The sequence below is a fragment of the Channa argus genome, chromosome 9, assembly GCF_033026475.1.
Source record: "Channa argus isolate prfri chromosome 9, Channa argus male v1.0, whole genome shotgun sequence".
Lineage (NCBI taxonomy): Eukaryota > Metazoa > Chordata > Actinopteri > Anabantiformes > Channidae > Channa > Channa argus.
In genome coordinates, this window is record NC_090205.1 from 13,750,001 (window position 1) to 13,769,183 (window position 19,183).

Genomic DNA, 19,183 nt, shown 5'->3' on the forward strand with positions numbered 1-19,183 from the left:
TTGGGTCTGCTCTTTACATTCCTTGTATTTCTGCTGTCGGTAAAAATTATGTCTATAAATCACATCAACTTACTCTCAGTTTTACCTCAGCATTAATCTTGAAAATTGATGCAGATTTGTCCCTGGGATTGCATGTGGATGTTAAGGGTGGGCCTCTGTGTCAGGTAGAGCGGCTAGTGGGGCAGAACACGACCATGATGTTTATTGTCCAGCCAGCTCCAATGTTTCAGTGTAGGCACCTTCCCATGGAGTTAGTGTTACCCTAAAAAAGAGCACTAGCTTGGTAACAGCAAGGCCCTTAGGGGTTTAATTGTGTCAGCCAGATGGGTTTTAATTTCTGTCTGCTGCCTTTTTTTAAATCAATAACTACAACAAGATAAATCTAACATGATTCTGCAGGGAGTAATAAATAGATTAGAATTGCAAAGTAATCTGCTAATTTAATATTTGCATTATGAAATAAAATGTTACAAATGATTAAACAGCCAGTCATACCAAATAAAGCCAATGTTGTGACAACGGGTACCCTGCCCTGGCTGTTGCTCATGGTCTTCCAGGACCAGCACAAAAGACTCATAAGAGTCAGTCGATTGTGCAGTGCGTACAAGAACAAGTCTTCCTGATGCATAGCTTTTAAATTTGATTAAAGTCATCAATTAAAGGTTTAACTATGTATTATATTTTGTTAGCTGTCAGATAGGGACAACTTAAAGGATACCCCACCCTCCCTGGGAGAATCACATTAAATATTTGACCACTGACGTTTTCCAACGTTATCAAAATTTTATCGATTGAAACCAAATGTATTTTCAGAATTAATTATTTAGCTTTCAGGCAATTAAAGTTTCTTTTTGACCTTCTTCTTAGAGCAGTGTCGGGTGGTGGATGCATGGTGTCCTGTAGTGTAGTCAAATGTGTCATGGGTGAAGCAAGAGAAAAGAAAAGTAAAATATATCCACATGAGTTATCAGTCTGTGGTGGATAGTGTGTGTATCCCGCTTTAGGACTCTGATGGTGTGAGCTCCTTTCAGCTTCCGAACCTTTCATCCTGCAGTGTATCATGGAAAATGTAGCATCAGAGAATCAGCGGCATGGAAATTAAAATTGAAAACCATCTAAAGGCAGAAGCTGGTAATGGGAAAGAACAATCCTGACCTCTGATCTTTCTGCATCACCAGGGTCCTATCAGACACGGGTTCTTTAGCGATAACCACTGCACCCTTTGGCAAAACCTCAGATAAGGTCCAGGCCTTCTTACAGCAGAAAAGCTCACACAAAGAGAAGACAGACTAGTGTGAATGTAGAGACACAACTAAATTCAGATTTTAAGCAACTTTGCAATTTTTTTAATTTCTTCAAAAGAGGCTGCCTGAACTCTTCAAACTTTTCAGCATTGTGCAGTGGTGTATGGAAATAAGAAACCTGATTTCACAAAAGTTGTTTTTGGATTGTAGACTGTGATTGAGTGACTGAATGAGTCCATGATCCATTTCATGTTAAATAATTGTGCTAAGTAGCTCAAACCAAAATACTAAATAAATTCTCAGTTTGACCTGAGGAAATGTCTAGAGGTCAACTGACCTCTGACTCTTGGATATTTGTATGAAATGTCTCAGCCATCCCTTCAGTAGCATAGGAAATACTTCTTTAAATCACAAATATCAATTGAAAAATTGAACAGAGTCATTCTCTGGGAAACATGAAAACAAAATTTCATGGGAAACGGGACCAAAATATTGGAAAAATACAACCACTTAAATTCAGACGGATGGTCATGGTTTAAAAACGATTTAAACGCATTGAGTGGAATTTCAGTTTTCGGATTAGGAAATTAGTTGTCATAGTTAGGTTACTGACACGATTTTAATTCTTGCAGCTACATGTGTTCTTAGGCATTTACTCCACATTGCACACATGGACATTGCAAATGATGGACAATAGCATCTCGCTGTATTAAGTGCAGTGTTTAACTGCACAATTGCTCTCTCACCTCATGTTTGTCTTTCAACATCCTACAGGGACACGGATACATGTATATAGATATTCCACTTAGTGAGGTATACAAAGAGCATGCCACAGTCTGCTTTATTTAAAAATGAGCAGGCGCTGGTTTTGATGTAAAACAAATGTAGACTAATTGCATGTTTCCATAAACAAATTCATATTTGTACTAGAAAAAAAGGGAAAGGAGCCATTTAAATGGGATGTTTTCCTCCATACCTTGTCCAGATTAGTTAAAGACTGTTCAGTTTCTCCCTGGCAGGATGTGGGAGTTTGGGGAGTTTCCTTGCTGAGCGAACTCAACACTTCATTATCTGGGGATATTTCCAACTCAGACTTCATGTTTTTAGGAACGCTCTGAGGAGGGAAAAAAACAAAGACACTTCATAATTTATTAAATTCTTTGAGGTCTTTAGCTTGTGCTTCATGAATAAATCAAAACCTTGAAACTCCATGTCTCTGGATACCTTGTCATATCATCTTTCACAAGATAAAACTTACACTGTGACAAGCAGAGACAAGGCTCTAAAAACTCATATGCAGTTTTTCTTTGGCAATAGTAAAATTATCTCTAAAACACACAAAAAGACCTCAGATATGCTAATTTATCTATTCACCATCTGTCTATGGTCTCTCTACAAAGTGCATTTCAAATGTTAGTATATTAAAATAAAATACTCCATCCTGTAGGCTACAGAGAAACCTTTCCTGCTCTGAATGCCCTGATAAAGCTTTTACATAGTCAAGGACATTTCATTACTGCAGCTGAGAAAGAGGGCGATTTTACAAGGCAGGATACCTCCTTATGGATTTCTCCATGGTAAATACCACATCTCAATGCACTCATCTGCACAGATGCCAACCTCCATTTCTTTTGGTGTTTCCTTATTTGGGCACAGAACAAACAAAAATGGATAATTACATTCACAGTCCGTTTAAAGTGAAGAACAGGCATGAATTGAAAAGTGTACCTTGACTTTTCTCTCCCTCATGCCTTCAGTTTGGTCTGTGTCCCAGTGCTGACTCTGGTGACAACTCTCCCATCAAGTACATAAATCGTCTGCTATTTACATGAGCTCACACTGAAATCGAATCTTAACAATCAGGTTAATAAGTCAAAACATGTGCTAGGGCTTATGAAAAAATTCAAATACCTACACAATATACTATTGCCAAATACACTGCTACCTATTGTATGGAAATACATGCTTTAAGTATTTATACATTTCCTTTGATTTACAAGGTACAAGTTAAACGGTATGTTTGCAGGGAAGGATTTCGGATTCTGTTAAATTTAAACAATATAGTATTCTTTCCATGCTTATCAAAAAAAAGTTTAATTTGTTTTCATCTTTTTAAAGTGTGCAATATTGAGTTCAATCATCATTTGTGGTCTGTATTGGATCTCCATTAGCTGTTCACGAAGATGTGACTGTCAGTTTGTAACATTTCCTTCCTAACCTCTGTTTGTTCGTAAATTTGTGTATGCTGTTTGTTGTCGAATCCATGTCAGTTAAATGTTAAATGACCTTCATCTCCATGATATCCTTGACTCATAAAAACACAAGTTGGTGGTCAAATCACAAAAAAAGAAAGAATGGGATACATGATGGTCAAATAAAAACAGCATGTTTTGCTGTTAATGTACCATAGCAACAATAGACCAACAAGAAACAGCTTCTTCTGTGACATGTATGGGAAAACGAGAGGGTGAGAAAAGTGGACTGGAGGTTTGTCAAAATCTGTCTTTTAGTTTATGTCTGTACTAGTGTAGTTCTCATCATTGCCATTACTTTAGGTTGTTCATATCATTACATTGGTTAAATGCATCTTATATACAGCATATTTAAAGTTTTCAGTGATCTGCTTTTTATATCCATCCGCCTAAAATTAATTGTCTTCGAAGTGTTTCTTAGAAAAAATGATTTATTATATTGCATCGCAAACCATTTGCCTGGGCAATGCTGTACTTAATTAAACACATGCCATTAAAGCAACTGTAAATTTAACCTTGACAGCATATAAAAGGAGAGAGACAGAATATTTCTGTGTCTGAAATGTTTTTCTTACACCATCTCCAATCGCTGTGAAAATCTCCAAGTGTAAATCAGCCATATTCCCACATTCAGCAGCCTTATGAGCTCTGGGAATAAAACTAATTAACAGTCTTCCACTGGGTCATATATGGTAACTAGAAAAGGAGAATAAATTATAAGAGTAGTCAGCGGTTGACTAGAAGACTAAACTACTTACAGCAGATTATAGTATATTGGAAATGCATTAGGCTGAAACTCAGAAAATCTTTCTAAACCTAAGACAGTTTAGGAAGCATTTAACATAACATTTGCATTTCTCTGAGGTGTGGCCTTGACCTTCACATCCAGCTAAGGGGAACACGAACTAAGGACAGCTCTCATTAAGTGATTTGTCTGATGCTAAATGTGAAGAGGAAGAACCTGCTGTTGTTTTCCAATGTAGCCAGCCGAGCTTTAACACAGATGTTTAGTTTAGCTGAATATTAGAAAGAAATTATGTTCATGGCTGTGCTTGAGTTAAAAGTATATTGGGTGGTTAATATTTAACGCACACTTCCAATATCCTGCCTTGTCCCTCACCCAGCTGCAATACAAACTCCGTCTATGGACATTTTGTGTGCTCTGTACCGCTCCATAAGTCCTCAGCCTAGCTCTGGGCACGAGTGGGCTTATCCTCGCGTATTCGATTTCACGGTTGGGTGTGATGTCAGGTTGTCCAACATGATCCGGCTGTTATAAAGGATGAACATCATCCCCTACATCATGACATTAGAAGTTGTGTTATAATACATAACGGCAGACTAAGACCCCCAGCCTCCAAAAAAAGAATGTTATTTCCTCTCTTTTGTGCCACAAGGAGTTAGATAATATAACGCATCAGTCAAAAGCTGAAAATGCAATGATGTTGATGATGATGCCTGAATTTCCAACCTTGTACATATCTGTTATATTTTCATTTGAGTATTTTGTTTCTGCCATAGTGATGCTGAAAGCCTATGTGAAATGTGGTTTTAGGAGTTTATAATGTGAAAGAAATGGTGGAGGCTCATGATGAGTAATGTCATTTTCGTGCATTTGGAGTTATAACCACAACTCTCTAGCTCTAACCACAACGGGTACAGTTTCAACACAGAGGCAGAAGAATTTTAAATAACTTTTAAGTAACCTAAAACCACTGGAGCGCTGCAATTACACAACACAGTACGACTTCTCTCATCACCTTAATCCACCCTAAAGCTATTATTTTTCAGTTTTACACATAGCATTGTTTTGTAATGACTGCAGTTTACTCTTCGCAAATATATCATGCTCCATTTATATCTACATTAATATTATCTATATTGTAATTAATATAATACAATGCAAGGATCACATATGGTTTGTTGTTACTGACTTGTTCAGCTAAATGCTTGTGTTACAATAGTAAATGCAGGCAAACTAATTGATGGAAGGATGCTGAACATTTCTTACAATCACTATTTGGTGTTTTTCTGTAGCTGAATTTTATATAAATGCAAAGTAATGCTTAGTTAGGTACGGTGGGATAAGTGTTGTTTCAATTGGGAAAAAAAGCATGTGATGTTTTTAGGAGATAAATGGTGTGCTGCAACAGAAAATAAAAATCTGTGTGTTCATGTTTACTTAGGCTGCTTTTTTCCTTTTTTAGTCTTCGTAAAAAATAGATGATGTTTACATATTTGCAGCATTTGTTGTTGTTCTATTTGGAAAAGCAAAGGTGAAATTTGCAGCAAAAAAAAGCAAATCAGGTATTGTAAATATTTCTTTGGTCTCCTAAAACCCTGAAGGTCACACTGAGAGGTAACATTGACTTCTTCAGTCATCAGCTAGTTTAGATAAGCTGTCATTTCTTCTTTAATATTTTAAATTCTCTTGCTGGACAACTGATCTTTTATGTTCAATGTCTGAATTATAAATTGACTCACGTTTCCATAAATCAATTAATATAAAGCTAAAATACTTCACAATTAGAATAAAATGGTGACTGACTATACTGTAACTGCAACACCACGATAAGTGACAACCAGCTCTTGCCAGTTCTTTTTTTCCGTTTTAATTTACATTGGCTTTTGTCTTTTTGGGCGACTTCTCCCTTTTCATTTGCCTGCTAAGCTTCTGTGTCTGGGCAGTGAGACTGTGATGTGGCTTAATGTTGTGCAGATTTGCAGAGTGGTGGAACATGCAAGTCTGTGTGTGCTTAAGCGGAGAGTGAATCTCTTGATTTTGATATATTTGTTCAAAATGTCGTGTCCGGGCCATCTGACATTCTCTAGTCAAATAAGCTGCATTAATAGAAAGAAAGAAACAAACAAACAACAAAAGTTTTAGATTTTTTTTTCTGTTTCTTTGCAACACACCTAAGTTGTTGTGTACACTTTGACATACAGTAGATGCTCATGTATTTCAAGCAGGAGAAACAAAAATAGAAAACCACTGCTTGTGCTGTTTATAGTACATGAATCATTACCTACCTTAAGCTCTGACCCCACACTGAATCGCACAGTGTTTTTCTGGTGTGTAAAGGTCTTGCACATATGTTCTTGCGAGTGAATGCGCACACTGATGTGTGGGCACAGGGCAAAGGTGAGAGGCTTGGAGGGAAGCTTATGTGCATGTGGGTCAAAATACAACCAATTCCAGCGCCTCCTTAAATCTCCAGTCTCACTGAAGCAGAGACCTCCAACAAGGGTCAGATTCAACCTTCAGACAAAGATAACGATGGAGCAGGTTCAAAAAGAAACCTAAGAGGTCTCAACCATTTATTCTTCAAGATACAAAAGATGCAGTTTGACATGTAACAGCATTTATATTTGATTCCCAGCAGAAAGAAAAAGGAACCAAAATCAATACTTACATAGTAGATAGAACACATTTTTTTGAACGTAGCTATTAGCGTTTGAGTAGAGCAAACGGAAATATCGTATTTACAGTATCTGTTTCCAGTGTGTCATGCTAATAAAATACACCTGCCAGCACTTCTAAATCTAAACATGCATCCATTTTAGGGGATTTAGGGGATTATACACAAGATGCTGGCAGACAAGGAGATTTATTTTTAATTGCAGCCCATTGTTTGGCATTTTCACACTGTTTTGTAAAGAATAGGCCAACAAAATATAATTTTTCTATTTGGATGGAGCCAAGCTAGTACATATCCACTCTGCTTTCAATTTTATGTTAAGCTGAGATAACTGGCCAGAGCTATGAGAAGTATCAATCATTTTTGGAAAATAAGCGCCCATCCCAAATTAATAATAACTAACTAATTCATTAGGGTATTATTTTAGCAAAAATTTTGTTTAAATTAGTTATTGTGGTGTAATACATACCACATCATTCCACTGGGATGGTAGGAAGTGGAGTGGCCTTTATTTGCGAAAATGGCTGTCATGCTGGGTGCGTCCTTGTCCTCCAAGATTATGTAAGTGAAGTCAGCAGCTTCTGCAGAGGTTATTATAATGGCTGCTCTCCCAGAAGGATCACTTTGTCTATTAAGGATCATTAACACTGTGCAAACCTTTTATCAAAGGGAACAAATGTGTAGCCTCTCATTAGTATTTTGACCCAGTTCTAGTTGATCTTCCTCTTTGTGCACAGCTTATAAGGATACAAAACATTACCCATTCCATCTGGACATAAAGTGAGAAAACAGTTCCCACTTTTGTAGAACTTCTTAGTTACTACTTTTGGCTGTCGCACCAAAAAGTCAAGTTGTTTATTACACTTCTGGTAAATAAAGCAATGACAAAGGACTTATTCCGCTTTAGGAGAGACCACAGCAACAGTCTTACAACACCAAAGCATTAACATACCTTTGGCTTACCATCTGTCTCTGCTTGTAGTGTAAACATGCCAGTAGTATTTTTGATATCTATCTGAGGGATGTGAGGCTCATCATTGATGTAGGGAATCTCTTTTGACAGCTTGTAGGATGTTTAATGTTTGATCTCAATATGGCCTGAGCAGACAAAGACATTTATTGATATTTTGTCAGTGAGAAGCAAGAAAGACTCAATACTTTATATCTTCTTTATTTGTACTAATTTGTTTAGACTATTGACCACGGGTACTTACTTACTTACCCCCCACCCACCACCACCACCACCAAACATATAAAAATACATACTGGTCAGTTCTTTGAAAGAGTTGTCAGAAAGCACAGGGCACATCAGAACAGGTCACTCACCTCTCCCTGGATCGTGCTTTAGCTATTTCCTGCTCCTCCTCACTCATGATGCTTGCACGAGGGATCACATTATTGTTTTTATCCGACTCAATCTGTGCAAGCTTTTCTCTCTCTTTCAGGCTAAGCTCTTTTGTTTGTTTGGCTTGTTCACAGCAAATGGGCTGAATAAAACAAAAATTCAACATTGTAAATTTCAGTTTTTTTTTACTTCCAGTACAGCACTCCTCTCCTATGTAACTTGTGAGCACAAATTGACATGCTTCTGTCCTTCTGGAAGGGCTATCTGAACACTGATCATTACTAATAAATGTATTTTTAATTTCTTTTGGAGGCAAGTTTCCCTCACCCTCACAAAGTCAGCCTTATTCTGCAGTAGTTCACGCTCTATGTTTAGACTGAACCTCGAAACCAATAGAGCAGCAGAGAACAGATTCACAATCACCTCTCCACCTTTGATATTATAGCCCCTCCACACTGCTATTACTGTGGGAAAATGAAAAAGACCATCACTGTCATTTTCAGGCTCTATATGCAATATAGTGATACTCCACTAAGTCGACATTACCTTTTAAACACAAGGAATATGTTTTGGCTCTGGCTTATATGCTATAAGACGAAGTGTATCATAGTACTGTTATAGTTTTTCATGCGCTGTCTCCTGATGAACATAAGACACCAACACCTGATTACGTAGTGTAAAACAAAATGCAAACTGCATGTATGACCTCTGTTGGCAGAAAAATTATCTATGCAAAAGGCTTCTCAACTCTACAGGGATTGTAGGGATTCTACAGACCTTAAATACTTTTTTCAATTTTGGATTATAGAACTGAAAATAACCTGACTTGACTTGACTATAACACACATTTTTGCCATGAGCGTTCTGCCTCTGAGGATTCAGGGACGCTGTCCGCGCTCGCCACCTCCGCCTGCAACAACAACTCTTCAATTTCCTTTTGAACTGCTCAAGAGAGAAATAATTAGGAATTTGACAGATGTCTAAGTCATGAGCAGCAAAAGGGGGCAGGAATAGGTGACCCCTTCTCTCCGAAACTGATGACATAGCTTACCTTGACAGCTGAAAGAGAGGCTCTGCTCCACCCACTCCCAGTCTGTTTGGGTTTGAGAGCTCACCAAAGTAATGAATCTTCCATCCAGCACACGTCCCTCCATGAACTCTAGTGAGACCGGACTGCTCGGGAATCAGAGATAAGAGCAGTTACAGCCTTACCAGAACAATTCTGTTCTGATTTAATGAAAGTTTTCGTTTATTTATTTATTTATTTTTACTTTTTGGTTGTAGAAGAGCAAACAGTTTTTGTTTTTCAAACTTCCAGCAGACAAGAAGCAACATTAGCTGAGTGTAGCTAAGGTAGGAAGTAGGAAGTGCACATAATGTTAAAATTAGTGCAGCATGGATGGGAACTGGTGGCCTATCCTACTCACCTAGGACATTCTGGGACATAAAGTTTGTTGATTGCCAAATAAACCAAACCAAATAAGTCTGAAAAGTAATGGGAGTTAGATTCTAGAATTTTAATATTCCAAGCTGGAGATTAGTGACATTTTTCTCTGTAAGCCCGTGTAATAAACTAAGATTTTTGAGTCAGATTTTTAGCTCCCTTTTATCCAATGGAGGGCGACTGCCAGCTGTAACAAACTCAAGCCTTCATTTATATTTTCAAATGAAACCAAATAGTAAAAATAGAAGTGGGTTTTTTCGTAAGCACCAGGTGAATATCAGACAGCAGCTTTTGTTTTCCTCTTTTTGTTTTTTTGTTTTTGCAAGACTGGGAAGTATTGTAGCATTTTCTAATCATAAAAAATGAAAACCCTAAATATTAAAAGGTCAGTGTTATGGTCATTACTAACACTCACTGAGCTCTTGACAATACATTACTTATTAATTAGTCTTTCATTCTGGTTGGTGCATCAATAAGTGTAGTTAGTTTGAGTTTTTTATTTTATGTATTTTTTTATTCTTATGTATCTGAGCACCGTTTCTGTCCAGTAGCCTCTGAGGAAACTTGTGTTATTGTAGAACAAGTTCTGTCTTACTTTGTCATCTGCAGCTCTACCAACTCCCTCTTCTTATTTGCTTCTTCTTGTGGAAGCGCGCCAGCACATAGTTTCTCAAGGTCGTTTGTCGATAGCGGAGCACTGATTTGAGTGTTCAAAAGACAGCTGGAGTAGTTGTCAGGTATTATATTAACAATGGGATCTTTCTGGTCGTCACATGTCCCGTGCTCCTCCAGGCTCTTCAAGTTGTCATATAGCTGTCGAGAGGAGAAGTCACCTTCTTTGGGACTCTCAGGAAATGCAGAGGCAGTATCTGTCTGGTAGGATGAAGACTGACGCATGTTTTAAAAACCAGATATGACAACTAAAGCAAAAAATAATGCTCACTGAATACTGCAACGTTCCAGCTGAATCATTTTAGTTATTGTTCGATTGCAGTTGCCTGGCAGTAGTTGCGCATTAGGCTCGTGTTTATTCAAAATGCTGTATAGTTACAGGAGGTAGTTTTCCACTTGCCATTCCGCTTGCTAATTATGAATTAGCAGCAGAAGCATTTTGTTACATTTAGATCTTCTGTAGAAACTTTACCTCAACCAAGATAACCGCTAACTTATCAGTGGAAGGGAGGGAAACAACTGTAACACAATCTCCCTACTAAAGCCTATAAAATGATCTCACTCTGTAATAACAGACAATACCCTTCAACACCATCCTTTCATTCAGCCTGATGCATCGAGGGAAGTAATTACAGTCACTACTGACAGATCAATGACTAATGCTGACAACAATACCTTAGTCTATAAAACCCTGCTTTCGCTCTGCTGAGCTCCAACATTACAGGACATGCAGCAACTAAAAGTACTCCTTTGTGTTAAACATACTGCCTATTTTGTTGGCATTACAGCGACACATTAGATTAGATTCACAATTTGTATATGTGCTCTAAAGCTCTCTAAAGGTAAGCTGTCATCATTTGCTGTATCTTACTGTATCTTGTTGACTTTTGATCAGAGAAGTAAATGAAGCCTTTACATCACCTAATTGCTTTGTTCTAATTGTCAAAGGTGCCGTGGTAATTATTTTCATTCTCCTTTTCAGTCCAGCATAGGCGAAAAACATTTCAGCATCTTTTGAGGATCACTCATCAGCAATGTGGACCGTGGCTCTTGTTCTATGTTTGGGAAACGCTCTCATCAGAGGAGAGGCTAGTGATCAGCATTCACAACCATTCCCTGTAACCGAACTCTATGAAGTGACCTCCCCGGGTCTTTCAATATTGGAAAACCAGAAATCCAACAGCAGCATCCATCCACCCCAAGTGGCAGGACCAAAAACACCCAACCCTCCTATGTGCTCAGAATCAGCTGGAATCAGAGACACCTTCAAATATGTCAATACTGTGGTCTCTCTGCTTGTGTTTGTTGTTGGTATAGTGGGAAATGTAGCCTTATTGAGGATTATATATGTAAACAAATGCATGAGAAGTGGACCAAACATCCTCATAGCGAGTCTGGCTTTGGGCGATCTCATCCACATTGTGATAGACATTCCAATCAACGCCTACAGGGTAAGTTAATCACTTCAAGGTGTGCAATTACTGTGCAAAAAACAATATTGCACCTTTTGCTGTTGCTCTGCACTTTCTATCCATTTTAAAACTTCAAGCTTAGCTTGAACAGATTGTGGGTGTTTTTCTTTTTTGTTCATCTTTTTTTTTTAATCTTACTGAACCTGTCCTTTGTATTTATTGCAGCTCATGGCAGAAGACTGGCCATTTGGTTTAGTTCTGTGCAAACTTTTCCCCTTCATACAGAAAACCTCTGTTGGAATTACAGTGCTGAGCTTATGTGCTTTGAGTGTTGACAGGTAAGGAGATAAGCAGCACTGTCCTGTGCCCTACAAGAAAATAACATTGCAGCTGACTTATCTGTATTTGATCAAAGAGACAGGATTGTTTAGCATTAGCCCTTGAAATGTACTTTAACTGAAAAATGTATCATGGTTACGGACAAAATATCCCCAGAGCTATAATGTTTTCCTATTGATTTTGCAGATACCGAGCTGTGGTATCCTGGAATCGAATCAAAGGCATCAGAGTTTCAGTGTGGACAGAAATCGAAATAACTCTGATATGGGTTATTTCTCTCCTGCTGGCTGTGCCTGAAATTGTTGGCTTTGATATGATAACAATGAACTATAAAGACAAGCATCTGAGTATATGTCTGCTTCATCCCATGCAAACTACACAATTCATGCAGGTAATGTAATTGTCTCCACCCAGAGCAACATGATGAAACAAACAGCTCAACGTGTTTGCTTTGATTGTCTTTTCATATCCAGCATACAGTGATATTTCTAACATGGTACGAGTTGACATAAATAATGGCTTTGATATTACTGCTCTTTATTCAACAGATGCCAAATGCTTATAAGGTTATGTTATAAACCTGTTGAAATGTAGAAACCACTAAATATCATGCCACCAGCAGTACTGACTGACTGCGGTATTTAATCCACAGTTTTATAAATCAGTCAAGGACTGGTGGCTGTTCGGCTTCTACTTTTGCATGCCACTGCTTTGGACTGGTGTTTTCTACACACTCATGACCAGGAAAATGCTAAGAAATAGTGAGAATACATTAAGCGACCACACCAAGCAGGTAATTAATTCACTTTCTACTGTTAAACACATTTTACAACTTTCCATTTTAAAGTTAAACATAAATTTCCTCTTCTCTTTAAAGAGACGTGAAGTTGCAAAAACAGTCTTCTGCTTGGTGATCGTGTTTGCACTCTGCTGGTTGCCTCTGTATCTCAGCAGAATTTTGAAATCAACCATCTATGATGAAAAAGATCCCAATAGGTGTCAACTACTGAGGTGAGCTAAGATTCCTTCACTGTCCGTTGCTCAGACCGTGCACCTTTGTGTGAATTAATCAATATTTGTCTTTCTCTTTTAGTGCCTTTCTTGTCCTGGACTATTTCGGCATCAACATGGCATCACTTAACTCATGCATCAACCCAATTGCATTGTACATAGTCAGCAATAGATTCAAGAGATGTTTTAAGGTAAGATAGGCTTTTCTTATTTTTGTTCTTACTTTGGTGCTATTCAGCGTTAGACTAATCTGCTGGGGTGAAAACACTGCGATCCATGTTGTATCATATATGTCATCAAGGACATATGGAGTCACGTCTGTAAATTGGCCAGACTGGAGCAAGCAATGACCTGAGGGGGTAATAAGTGAAAATGGTCTGGAAAACCATCATCACGATGAGTAGAAAAAAGAAAAAACAACCATTTGGCAATCTACCAGACAGTCGGTCAGTGAATCACTGTGATGTTTTATGAGGAAGAAAACATAGCTTCAAGGCAGTTTTCAAGGGTAGAAATTTAAAAGCCTTTATTGTATTACTAGCACAGAGGAAGATATCTAAAATATGCTTTGATTTGTTTTGGCTGTCATCAAGTTTTTTGAACACCGTGAGACATAAATTACTCCTTTTCTGCAAAACCATATATATCTTTCCCTTTTTAAAAATGTTTCCCACTTCAATTAAAAGACAACTCAAAACTGAAGCTTGCTTTTAACAAATGCCTCACAAAACATTCCCTTTCCAAATTAATGAAGATATTTACATTGTATTATCAGAGTGCAAACAACATAAAGCTTCCACTTAGACTTTAGCACAAATACTCCACAATTAGAGACAGTCTAATGAGCATGTGAGGCTGACGGTGAATGTGTGTTGTCCTCTGACCGATTGTCTTCATGTGTGTGGTCCTTCAGGCGTGTTTGTGCAGACGGTGTTTGCCTCTTCAAGCTGTTACACATGACGAAGTGCAGTCTGTTTTGAAGTCCAGAATGCAGGATCACGCCTCGGAGGAAAGTAACAACATCAAAGCTCACAAGCAGACATCTACACCTCTACCTGAGCAGGAGAACACCTTGCTGTGTTAAGAAAGCTCATGTGGGAACTGTGGAAATATACTGTCAGTTCTTCGTTATTAAACCTGTTCTGTATCTGGCTGTCCAAGAAGATACCAAAGCAGCAGCTTGGCAACCTTGTCGTGCCTTCTTAATAATATAAAATATACCCTGTGAGTAACATGCAGCAGTGTCTTTTGTACTGCTGTCGTCAGTTGAACATCTGCTTTGGCATGAGCAACCTGGAGTCAGACTGTTCAGACTATTTGCCCCCAGGGCTTGACTCACTCCCAACCATTACATCAGATTTTACCTAGTACCTATCCTGTATCACGCATCACAGTTCTTAAATCACTGTTTGGGGCATGATGTTAACCTGGCATCCATCAACAGAAATCTTGTCACGGCTTACCGCCTGCTTATATATTATTTTGATTCTGTTTCTGGATTTAGGAAACACTGTGCCTCAGGAAATCAAGCAAATGGGAAATCAAAATTATTACGGTGAGTTTAATGGGGTATGGTGTATTATTAGCACATGAATGTGTGTTTTCATCTCTTGTTAAGTTTCCCATACACAGCAGTCTAAGAGTTTTTAGTGTTCCTTTCATTCTTGAGTCTTGAGAAACATATTAAATTGGTGCCACAAGTATATTCTGTCTCTGCCACTGAATGACTGATTGATGGTGACCTATTTTTAATGCATTGTTAAATGTGTAATGCATGGAGACACTTTATAAAAGACCTGAGAGTGGGGAAGAAGGAAAACGAAGATGACAGAATGAGGTCAGGAGGAGAGAAGGATGGGAGGTGGTGGTGGTGGTGTTGGTGGTGGGTTGGGGGTGGGGGTAGAGATGAGCACCTGATAGGTCTTCCTGTCACAGGACAAGGCAAGCACAAATAGAACGCTGTTCTTCCAGCTAATGCTGTATCAGTCGGCAAAACTTTTGTGATGCTGTGCGCTAGAACGCCGATTAAAAGTTTATCTTGCATGGCTAAAGAGAACGACTCTAAACTGTCTGCAAAGTTTCCGTAGTTTGTTTGAATAAAATTCTGTGAATACTTTTGATGTTTGAGGCAAATGCAGAAGAAAGGTCTAATAAGGACAGGACTAAGTTTTGTGAAACTACTGTTCCCAGTGAAGTACTGTATATTGCTATAGTACCTTACATTTTTTATTACTTTCTACAGTAGCAATACATTTACATAGAGCATGCTTCATTTAAACCTTGGTTAATTGATACCCTACAATAAGAAAATTGTTTAAAAATAAACTAGAACAAACTATCCAATTTTTTTTCTTAAACAAAAAGTAACTTCGTTTCATATCATGACTAGTTCCACCATAAAGTATTTGTTGCTCTTGGCACATCAAATAAAGAGCAAAAGGAAATTGCTGGTTCCACATCACATCAAACCAGCAGCAGCTAGGATCAGGTTTAGCTTTGTTATTATGACAGACTAAGAAGCAAAAATCAGTATAATCCTTTTAAAATCTTGTATGTATGTACACCACAGACATCATGTAACATTTGAATGTCATCTTATTTAAAGTTCGCATTGCAAAGACAAATTTGAACCATCTGACACAAAATGTGTTTGTTTGTGATTAGAGATGCCAAAAATATGTTTCAAGGGAACAGAGAAAGTAACGTGTGCTTTTCAGCCCACACAGTCGTATTGCCTGCTGTGCTACACACTTGTGCACCTCTCTCTGTTCTGACATAAGAGAGACAGTCTCTGTGTCTCTGACGCTTTGACTGTTGGATACAACAGTGTTGGACCGAATACAGGAGTTCAATATGCTTATTTATGCTGAAGCCAATTTACACTGTTTTGATTTATAACATTGTCCCTGTATTTAAGATTTTATGCATAGCATGTCCATGTTTATGTTTTCACATCAGTCCTGATTTATTGTCCTGGTTTATATTATGCTTCTATATGCATTTATATCTGTATAGATTGATCAAATTTGGATTTGTACTTTTAACTGACTATGAATTTTATCATTTTATATGTTGCACCAACACACCTCATCACACACTTGTGTCCAAAACTAATTTTGTTCAAATGCTGCAGTGTTATTTGTTTATATAAATTTCAATCAGCAAACGGTACAATGCTATCATGACCTCAGCAGTGAAAACTCACATCTGCCAGCTGACGCTGACATAATCATGCTGTGATATTCAGAGAAGGGTGACGTCAGTGTCAACATCAGCAAGAGAGCGGGTGTCTCAGACCTTCTTCAGTAATCTTTGTTCACCAGGGTTTAGATAGGGCTCCCCATGGTGCTGCCCAGACTCCCCAGACTGTGGATTTAATTAAACAGTGTGAAATTAATTAATCAGTGGGGTGGCAGGTAAAGGGACTTCTCTCTGGAACTGCTCACACAACCAAGACAAGCATTTTATGTGCAGTGACAGTTATTAATTTGCAGTATATTTTATTATAGTGTTTCTATATGGAGATGGTGAAATTCGGGGAGATTAAAGAGCTTGACATGCGAAAAAAGTCATGCAAATTATCAAAATAACAGCTCCCGAAAAATCAAAGCGTAAACCTGTGTTTGATCTGTTCTATCAATTAATTAAAATTTTCAGTTCTGTATAATAATGTGGTGCAAATTAGATGGAAATGAGATAAAATATTCATTTAGTTATCTGGGGAATCTGCCTGGAGGGCTTTTTAGTCTTCAGTCTGGCTCAAAATGCTGTCCATATGGCAATTATGTACAGTAGTGTTGCAGGAGGATTGGTCTGATGCCTACTGGCAGAGAGGACCCTGCTTGTGACAAACTGCTGCTAGGATCTGATGTGAGTTGAGGGAGATAATGAGCCTGTTGTAAGCCTTAAGTATAGAGCCTGGCCCCGGGGTGGCATATCTAAGTGTTCAGGCTCCCTCATTGTTGCACGTGCGGCTGAGGATTAAAAACACATTTACTTTTTTCTTCGTAAACTTTGTCACTACTTCCCACAAGTCTTTGGACAACTTCTGCTTTCATGTGGCAAAGCTTGCTTTGTGGAGGAGCTGTTTTTCTCCCCACTGTTTGTAGATGTGAAGTTTTGATTTGATTCTGCTTTGAGCTATATATAGACCCTTTTAAGCACCCCACCAGAGGATGTGTGCATTCTGGGGTACATCCTAGAATGACTGAAGTTTTGACAAATACCATATTTTAATATAAATTCTTGTAATATCAATCCCGTTGGCATGGATTTTCAAATTAAATTTCACCGAAAGGGTAAAAAGCGATGCGTGAGGCAGTTTAATTTACAGTATGATGCTGATTATACAGCAGCCTCTCACAGAACCCATGCCTGCTGTGTGAATGCCCAGTTCTCAGGAGGAACTCTTGACATCCACTGCTATTGTGGAAGGAAACCACTGTCCTATATACACCGGAAAACAATGCAAATTCCTGTGTCCAATTTAGACCTACACCACACTACAGGTTTTTCTATTTAAGCATAACAAGGGCACCATGCAACCAAGTGCAAGACACAGAAAGGAAAATCCCTGTAGTGTGTGCAGAGTAATTGAGTCACCCAGGAGAATTGCTATAATGTTTCATTACATAGAACATGTAATTTACTGAATGCAGCCAAGTCTGTAGACAATTTTACAGTTTTAACTTAGTGAAATAAATAAAACAGAGTTCTTTATACAATACCAGCAGGCAGCTAATTAATGGCAATTTGGGGCTTGCATACTAAATAGAAGGGTGAAAAAAAAGGCAGAGAGCAACAGAGAGAGACTCCAGCCAATGGCAAAGAAACTTGAGAGAGACCTGCAAATGGCAGGCAGAGTCAGACTACTGGGCAGAGCTGCAAGTGGTCACTCAACCATGGGATTAAAAAGCATTTAAGCCTTGTACCACCCCACCGCCATACCGCACCCCAACCCCCTTCGTCCAGCCATGTTATTTCTGACCATTCAAGAGAAAAGACAAATATTTTGTGCCTGGGTTGTTATTGCCAGTGCGAAACTGCAGGTTACAGGTTTTTCACAACGCCAGCATCTATAAACGTATTGCAGTGCTTTCTTGCAGAAAAACATAATGAGCTAGCCTAAAAGGGTTTCTGTGTTCTGGTTAAGGTGCAAAATGGACTGTCACTACTGTTTATTTCATTCATTTCTGGATGTAATGGAAAACGTGCAATCAAATGTAGGACACGTTTACTATAGTGGTTCACTTCACACTTCTATTCACACTTCTAATGCCTTCTGGGCAACTACAGAAAATTTATGACAGGCTATTGACATATTTATAGGAAGCGTTAGTGAGTGCAAGAGCTTGATTAACAGGATTCCATCATGTCACAAAGTAAATCACCAGCTAAGGCATCTGAGATGTATTCGGCTCACTGCATTTGGGTGCCAGGAGGATGCTGGTGAAAAAGCTTTTGGTAGGTAGTTACCAGAGCACCACTGCACCCTGCTTGCTTATGCTTGTTTTGATGGGCAATGATGAAAGCACAGGTGGATGTGAGAGAGCTCCCCTCCCTCGACTGCTGTGGATTGCTCGTCTGTGGTTTCCTATTAGCACAGGAGTGGAGGTTTGCAGTCTGGCTGCTGGGCACAGTGGGTCAGTGCTCACAAAGCTCTGTTTGTTCCCTGGCCTGCAGGGCTCCCAGGGTAAGCTTGGCTCCAGAGGGGAGACAAACAAAAAGGCACCACTGTCTCACACACCGAAGCTGCTCTCCAACACATTCGTCTCTTCTACTCAACAGGGGTACATTTCTCTTCTTAGGAGAGGAATGGCAAAAGGAAACAAGTTTTTTAGAAACAGGGCCTCAGGATAACAAAACTGCTGTTGTTCTGAGCTATGTATTTTTTCTGAGTTTAAATGCCATTTTGAGTTGTTGCTTGTGGTGATATGTTTTTTTCTTTTTGCTTTGTGTTTTTTATCTTCTTTTGTCTAGCTTAGACTCACAGCTCTTTGTCTTGTGCTGCTGTATCAACAGATTCTGAGTGAAACCCAAGGAAAT

At 38.6% G+C, this 19,183-nt stretch overlaps 1 protein-coding gene across 1 annotated transcript; it reads left to right on the forward strand.

Annotated features, from left to right (window-relative positions):
• Positions 1-11,097: 11,097 nt before the first annotated feature.
• Positions 11,098-14,950, forward strand: ednrbb (endothelin receptor type Bb). Its single transcript, XM_067516167.1, has 8 exons — positions 11,098-11,218; positions 11,359-11,827; positions 12,014-12,126; positions 12,314-12,518; positions 12,780-12,920; positions 13,005-13,138; positions 13,221-13,329; positions 14,052-14,950. Exons 2-8 carry the CDS (start codon positions 11,411-11,413, stop codon positions 14,220-14,222), a joined length of 1,290 nt encoding a protein of 429 aa, XP_067372268.1. The 5' UTR covers positions 11,098-11,218; positions 11,359-11,410; the 3' UTR covers positions 14,223-14,950.
• Positions 14,951-19,183: the final 4,233 nt, after the last annotated feature.

Coding starts and splice junctions, on each gene's coding strand:
- ednrbb (XM_067516167.1), top strand. CDS start 11,411: ATGTGGACCGTGGCTCTTGTTCTATGTTTGGGAAACGCTCTCATCAGA. Junction 11,828..12,013: donor TTCCAATCAACGCCTACAGG/GTAAGTTAATCA, acceptor TATTTATTGCAG/CTCATGGCAGAAGACTGGCC. Junction 13,139..13,220: donor AATAGGTGTCAACTACTGAG/GTGAGCTAAGAT, acceptor TTTCTCTTTTAG/TGCCTTTCTTGTCCTGGACT.